The sequence below is a fragment of the Oncorhynchus mykiss genome, chromosome 23 (assembly GCF_057628025.1).
Source record: "Oncorhynchus mykiss isolate SJ-2025 chromosome 23, ASM5762802v1, whole genome shotgun sequence".
Classification (NCBI taxonomy): Eukaryota; Metazoa; Chordata; class Actinopteri; order Salmoniformes; family Salmonidae; genus Oncorhynchus; species Oncorhynchus mykiss.
Genome location: NC_143044.1, coordinates 30,749,149 through 30,756,575, shown reverse-complemented (window position 1 = coordinate 30,756,575; position 7,427 = coordinate 30,749,149). Strand labels below are relative to the sequence as shown.

The 7,427-nt window shown below is 44.7% G+C and overlaps 1 protein-coding gene across 4 annotated transcripts; it reads left to right on the top strand.

Moving 5' to 3' along the window:
• The first annotated feature begins 479 nt into the window (after positions 1-479).
• On the top strand, positions 480-6,280 carry srsf2a (serine and arginine rich splicing factor 2a). 4 transcript variants are annotated; one of them, XR_002470365.3, is made up of 4 exons: positions 480-1,372; positions 2,834-3,108; positions 4,649-4,745; positions 5,715-6,280. XR_002470365.3 is itself a non-coding variant. In XM_021581014.3 (3 exons), exons 1-2 carry the CDS (start codon positions 1,011-1,013, stop codon positions 3,081-3,083), a joined length of 612 nt encoding a protein of 203 aa, XP_021436689.1. In that variant the 5' UTR covers positions 480-1,010; the 3' UTR covers positions 3,084-3,108; positions 4,649-6,280. The 4 variants fall into 4 exon arrangements, 2 of the variants coding, with proteins under 2 accessions (XP_021436689.1, XP_021436691.1); XR_002470367.3 differs by having other exon boundaries at positions 2,834-3,116; XM_021581014.3 differs by having other exon boundaries at positions 4,649-6,280.
• Positions 6,281-7,427: the final 1,147 nt, after the last annotated feature.

Below are 7,427 nucleotides of genomic sequence, written 5' to 3'. Positions count from 1 at the left end.
TATCAAGTCAAATGTATATTTTACATTTAGAAAGAAATAGATAAACAATCAACTTAGGCAACACAGAAATATTGATAGGCAATTCGACAATAAATGTATAGGCCTGTTTTGTGTTAGAACATGATACACACTGGTAGCATCCCAATAGCTAGTCTCGTGTAGCCAAACTTCCAAAATCAACTTTTTTGTCTCCTCATGCAGTAGTAATAAAAGCCCAGTGCACTAATTCTGTTGAAAACAATATTTTCTAAAAAAACTCAAACAAATTTGTATTCTGATTTATCAGGGGGAGCTTCAGCACCCGCACTTCTCGCGGCTATGGTTGTTGGGGAAGCCTAGATCACAAAGTGTCATTGTAACCGATGTGAAATGGCTAGCTAGTCAGCGGGCTGCGCACTAATAGGTGACGGTGACGTCACTCGCTCTAAGACCTTGAAGTAGTTGTCGCATGAAAATCTCTTGCCAATTGAAAGAAAACCTACTGTAGCTAGAGTTACACGAACCAGACAGTTTTCACAATTATATGCAGCAACATAGTAGTGAGTAGTGAGTAGTGAGACTCCAAGTTTACTTCGATATGATGGTTATTATATAAGTATTTGCGCATAAGGCGTTCCACTACCATTTCTCGAATCATTCATTTTACTAACACAAAAATGTACTGTTTCCATCACAGCTGCCGTGATTTAAAAAAAATATGGTATGCTTTACTGGCATAAAAACTGGATGGAAACGTGGGTTCTGTTGTTATTTTAATCTTGACACCGTCAGTTAGCATTCTAACTGTTCTGCCACTCCAATCCGCTACGGCGCGCTGTAGTTCCAAGAGGGAGTAGTTATTAACCCGCCTACCAGCCAACACAAAAAGGAAGCTCCTGAGCCGCCATTTCATGTGCGAGCAGCTAAGAGAAAGGGGTGAGTTTAGCATACAAATCAGCAAAACAAAAACAAATTTAGTCTAGAATAACGATTTTAATCTTCGTCTGGCTGTCTCATTTTGAGGAGCAAAGATGAGCTACGGAAGGCCTCCGCCCGATGTCGAGGGTATGTCCTCGCTCAAAGTGGACAATCTCACGTACCGGACCTCGCCTGAGACCCTACGCCGAGTTTTCGAGAAGTATGGCCGGGTGGGAGACGTGTACATCCCCCGCGATCGGTACACTAAGGAGAGCCGTGGTTTCGCCTTTGTGAGGTTCCACGATAAGCGCGACGCTGAAGACGCGATGGACGCCATGGACGGGGCCTTGCTCGATGGGCGGGAACTGCGAGTGCAGATGGCGCGATATGGCCGTCCACCAGACTCCCACTTCGGGCGCCGAGGCGGCAGTGGACCCCCAAGGAGGCATGGAGGCTACGGGCGCAGGAGCAGAAGGTAAGCTCTGATTCCAGTTTTAGTTAAATTTAGTAGAACATTGTAGTTGGCCAATTGTAATCTTGATGTAACTACAATATACTGGCCAATTTCAGCTAAATGTGCAATGGTATTTACTTTAGCTAGCTAGTTTAACTTTTTATAGTTAACGTAGCTAGTTAGTAGCAAATAGGCCAGTTGATGGCGATAATGAGGTATTTCATTTTACCAATCCAAAGGCAATGTATTCAGCGGCTATACACATCCCCGTGGACCGATTTTGTAGATAGAATATTCTCCATTCAGGCTGCAAATGTGTTGATTTCCTCAACTCTATTTAATGGCGAGAAGGCGGGTAAAGAGGAGCTAAAATCTTTGTGGCCTGAATGGAAAATGTTCTGTAAAAAACAGACAGCGGGTGATATAGCCAGCTAACTTAAACTCACCCCATTCCGTACAAATGTGCGCAACCGCAACATTCAAACGAGGCTACAAAGAAAACTAATGGGACTGTAGCGACTGTGTTGTCTTCAAAATCGGGGGTGTGAATTTGTTTTCTATTCAAGTGTTGATCGACATGGTAATGGCTCATAGTATTGGAGAAAAGTTGGGGGAAAAAACGGACCCTCTGTTACGTCTAGACGTGTCATGTCGTAACGTACACCACGCATAAAGCAACTATTTCGGTCTTACAATCTCTCTCCACCAGGTGTAGCACTTCTCTCATCCTTTAAAAACAAGAAATGGACAGTGACGGGGATAAGGGGGGATACCTAGTCATTTTTTGCGTCATCATTGCATGCAATCAGCATTCTCAAAGCCGCTGTTTACTTCTAAGATCACTTTAGCACCGCCCTAAAAACCCGATTCAAATTTGACACAAACCTTTAAATAGGTATGTAATGACACATTAGATAAACTCTTTATAGTGTTTTATTTACATTTTAGAGGCGATAAGGTGATACGTTGGACAGATCGAGTGGAAAAAAGCAATTTTCCCACACATCTCTCCTTCTCACTACGCATTAGTTTCTCTTCCCCACCCGCCATTTTTTTTTTAAAAGACCAGACGGGGCTCATTGCCTGCTTGAATTATGCCAAAACAGGCATTGTTTAGGTCATGTAATTGATTCTGTTGGACAGGGGAGAAATTGTGCTTTACAATGGTATTGACATCACAGTTGATCTGGAAGTATTGTGTTTTTGGGGCGCTAAAATAAGGGCAATTGTACAGACAAAGGTGATGTATGAGTTTACGTGAGTTTACATTACATAAATTCCCATTGGATGGTAAGATGAAGCAACATGATATCGCCATTTGCCGGCCTTTGGGCTAGTTAGCTAGCTACTACGTTATCAGTTGAGTTTGCAAGCTGCCATCGCAAAATCTAATTAGTCAATAAAAAACAGACTTGTATGAACCAAGTTGCAGTTATTTTTATCTAACTAAACATTATTCCATTTTCTTCTGACCCTCCCCAGTCGTTCGGCCAGCCCCCGCCGGCGAAGACACAGCCGTTCCCGAAGCAGGAACCGCAGTCGTGGCCGTGACTACAGCCGCTCACGGTCTCGTTCCTACTCTAGATCCCGTTCCAAGTCCCGCACACCCCGCAAGAGCAAGTCCCCATCCCGATCAAGGTCCCGCAGCCGCACCCCGGCTTCTAACAGAGGCTCACGGTCGAGGTCCAAGAGCATGCCCAAATCCCCCGATGACAACGGAACCGAGTCTTAGTAACAACAGTTCCAAGCCAGACCCAGTAAGACGGTACACAGGGCATGGGAGAATTGGGGTGACCATCAGACAGCCACATATGTTTGAGTCATAGAGATAGTTATAGGATGCCGCGTTGCGTCTGTCCTGTTATGGCGTCTGTGAGAGTATGTGCAGTGCCATTGAGGCCATCTCCATACATTTTTATTCTACTATGAGTTGGTAAACAAACTGAACGGTTGGTGATTTACTGCCACCTGCAGTTATGGAATGTTTGCTCACTAGTATAATTAATTTGCTGTTGACCTGGATGGAATTATGTTTTATTTTATTTTACCTTTATTTAACTAGGCAAGTCAGTTAAGAACAAATTCTTAACTGGGCTGAGGTATCCTTAAACCTTAGGAAGTCCCACCCCGTTGACTACAAAGTGATACAATTCCTCAATGGTGTTGCCCATGCTAAAACTGGCTTCTGGGCACTAGTCTGTCTATGGTTTGAGTATAGTTTGCTGAATGTAGGGCACATAATTATGTAAGGAACAATTATAGGAACTCTATGGTAGGACAGGTTCAATTCAATTGCAGTTGGACAGTGTTCTGCAACCTTAATAGTCCTTTGAATATTAGTGTTTAGTAACCAGAGTTGCAGTGTACCCGTCAGTACTTCAGAATCCTGACCCTGGAATTTTACTTGGTGTTGTAGAGGAAACTGGAAATGTAAGGAGTGTACAAAACAAATGACAAGTTGTGTGTAGAACGTGCAAGCGACACAAAGTAAAGTCAGGAAATAGAGATGGATACCTGCAGTGCACACTGAATGTGCCCACAGATCTAATCAACAGTGTGTGGGTGTCTGCCAATGTTTTATCCCCAAACAGTCACATCAGCTAACATTGGGGTGGATGTTATCTGCAGGTCAGGGGTATAGTTGGCCAAAATTGTTTACAACATTTATCAAATGTGCCAGGGCCTATATCATTTTTTTTGAGATGGGGTATATTTGTTGCGGGGTGCTAAAATCAAACATTCGTTTACCTAAATGTGGAATTCTCTTCTCCAAGCTGCGGTGTCCTGTTGTCAAACCGAGAGGGTGTGGCAGATGGCAGTGTAAGAGCAGTTAGTGTGTTGTGACGCGACCTGCCTGAGGCTGTTGGTGGGGGGCGATGGCGGTTGCTATGGAGCAGGTCGTCACTGGCGGTGCGGTGGTCCGTGCTGTCAGTTGGTGAGGTACTGTATGTTCACAGGACCACAGACAGAATGCTGCTGGCTGTACCGCTCTGTGTCTGGTGTCACTGGTGCAGGAGGGAGGACCCCAAGGTTTGTTGTCCAATAAATGCCTGAGTAAAAATAAGAACAAATTGAGTGGTGGGTGGGGGGGTCCTTGTAGTGAGAAGACATCCCACGTTGTTAGGAACTCTGTTCTATGCCAGTAACGTGGACAACTGACGAGCCCTCAATGGAATGGTTAAAAGGGGGTGTTTTCTATCCGATTTTAGATTGAGAACAGTTGATTGTCTAGTTGTGTCAAGCTAGCAACCTACCCTTTGACCTCCACTAATGCAGCTTGTCTTGTTTTCTTTCCAGATGTCAGACGATTGAGACTTCTTCTCTGTGGACGTCAACCAGAGCTTAAGTCTGCCAGTGGACACCTCTCTACGCCTAACAGAATACTGACCAAAAGGTTGTGACTTGGTCTAAAATGTTTCAGTTGCCCAGAAATAGACTACTATATATTTACCAATGCGTGTAATGCCGTTGACTAGAGTGAAGGACATGTTTTGAGGTTAACTGTATTTTGTCCCATTGTTAGTGCAGGTTTGTTGCATATTAATTTGATTTAAACTTTTATGAAGTAGCCCCCCCCCTCTTTTTTAAAAATGAATTGAAGCCCTTATTTAGTAGTCTAATTCTCTACAGAAGTATTCCCGTATTGAGTTACTGCTGTTCTTCTTTTGGAGAGTTGAATTTAGCAGTTACCCTAAACCAGCAACATGTAGAGGGAAACCATATAAGCCAAAATTGTATAAAAAATATGTAACATTTTACGTAATTCTCTAACCTAACTAGGAGTGCAGATAGTTTTTTCTATTTTTATGTATGTACACCAAACATTAGGAACACCTTCCTAATATTGAGTTGCACCTCCCTCTTTGCCCTGGTGTTGAAAGCGTTCCGCAGGGATGCTGGCCCATATAGACTCCAATGCTTGCCACAGTTGTCCAGTTGGCTGGATCTCCTCTGGGTGATGAACCATTCTTGATACACACGGGGAGCTGTTGAGCATTAAAACCCCAGCAGCTTTGCAGTTCTTGACACAAACCTGTGTGCCTGGCACCTACTATCATACCCTGTTCAAGGGCACTTCAATATTTTATCTTGCGCATTCACCCTCTGAACGGCACACATACACAATCCATGTCACAATGCTTAAAAATCCTTCTTTAACCCATCTCCTCCCCTTCTTCTACACTGATTGAAGTTTATTTAGCAAGTGACACCAATGAGGGATCATACTTTCACCTGGTCAGTCTGTCATGGAAAGAGCAGGTGTTCTTAATGTTTACTGTACTCAGTGTATATTGTTGATACTTTTTTTTGTCTCTGGTATGCATTTACTTAATCCCCTCTTGTGTCATCTTTTGTGCACTAGGCGCAGTTGTGTAGCAGTTGAGTATTGCTGGTTAGCTGTTAAGGTGCGATGCAGTGCTGATGGTGAGGTGGCAGTGCTGTGGCTGGCGGGGGTGTTGCGGTGCCCGGTGAGTGCCCGGTGCAGTTGCCGCCCTGCTATCGACTTGGTGCTGCTGCCGTTTGCCTGGTTCTGGTCTGTAAGAATAAATCAATCACTGCTGTGGTGGCAGATCTGATCATCCCATCTCTCTCCCTCTGTTGTCTTATGGTCTCTTACCATTGTGGATGTACCAATACTATTCTCTTCCTCCCCTCTTTCTTCATCCCTAGCCTGGTGGAACCAGTCTGATCATTGTATTATCCTACACACACACACACACACACCCCCCCCCCCCCCAACTGTGCTTTAGTCCTCTGTTGTGAGCTGGTTGTATCCACTGATGGAAGAGTCTGTTATGGCTCGAAAGAGGAGGGTTGGATAAAGGGCATCCCACTAGCTTGATAAATTAGTCTCATTATTCTTTTGTGAACCCTCACAAGATGTCTTGTAAATGATCCAGGTGAAGGCTAATAAAAATGTCAAATTTGTTTTGTTGTGGACTGTTATTTGAGCAGATCTTGCAAGAGCCTGGTCTATAATGGCAGCTTTGTTCCTTCAAAGTTAGCCAAGACACAAATAAAATAATTTATTGGGCCAATACATTTTTTTGTAACCATAATCCTTGAGTTAATAAAGCCGAATACAAACATGGTCTCTTGGGTAAGGTGAGAGCGCCAACATGAACGTCTGTGGTGGGAAAAGTACCCAATTGACTAAAAGTGGCAGGCCACACCTGCCCAGGATCGGTTCACCTGAACATCACACCAGGTACAGGATGGCAACAACTGTCCAAGTTACATCAGGAACGCACAATCCCTCCATCGGTGCTCAAGACTGTCCGCAATAGACAGAGAGAAGCTGGACAGGGCGTGTAGGCCTGTTGTAAAGGCAGGTCCTCACCAGACATCACCGGCAACAACATCGCCTATGGGCACAAACCCACTGTCGCTGGACTGGCAAAAAGTGCTCTTCACTGACGAGTCACGGTTTTGTCTCACCAGGGGTGATGGTCGGATTCGCGTTTATCGAAGGAATGAACGTTACACTGAGGCCTGTACTCTGGAATGGGATTGGTGTGAAGGGTCCGTTGTGGTCTGGGGCGGTGTGTCACAGCATCATCGGACTGATCTTGTCATTGCAGGCAATCTCAACACTGCGTTACAGGGAAGACCTGACATGACCCCAGCCGTACTGCTCGTTCTGTGCGTGAATTCCTGGAAGACAGGAATGTCAGTGTTCTGCCATGGCCAGCGAAGAGCCTGGATCTCAGTTCCATTGAGCACGTCTGGGACCTGTTGGAAAGGAGGCTGAGGGCTCGGGCCACCCCCCCCCCCCCCAGAAATGTCTGGGAACTTGCAGGTGCCTTGGTGGAAGAGTGGGGTAACATCTCACAGCAAGAACGGGCAAATCTGATGCAGTCCATGAGGAGGAGATGTACTGCAGTACTTAATGCAGCTGGTGGCCACACCAGATACTGTCTGTTACTTTGTTCAGGGACACATTATTCCATTTGTTAGTCACATGTCTGTGGAACTTGTTCAGTTTGTCTCAGTTGTTGAATCTTATGTTCATACAAATATTGACACATGTTAAGTTTGGGGGGAAAAAACAGTTGACATTTATTTTTTTGCTGAG

Bases quoted from the DNA above. Each gene is read 5' to 3' on its own strand.
- srsf2a (XM_021581014.3), top strand. From the start codon at position 1,011: ATGAGCTACGGAAGGCCTCCGCCCGATGTCGAGGGTATGTCCTCGCTC. The intron at 1,373-2,833 runs GTAAGCTCTGAT...GACCCTCCCCAG, and splicing joins TACGGGCGCAGGAGCAGAAG to TCGTTCGGCCAGCCCCCGCC.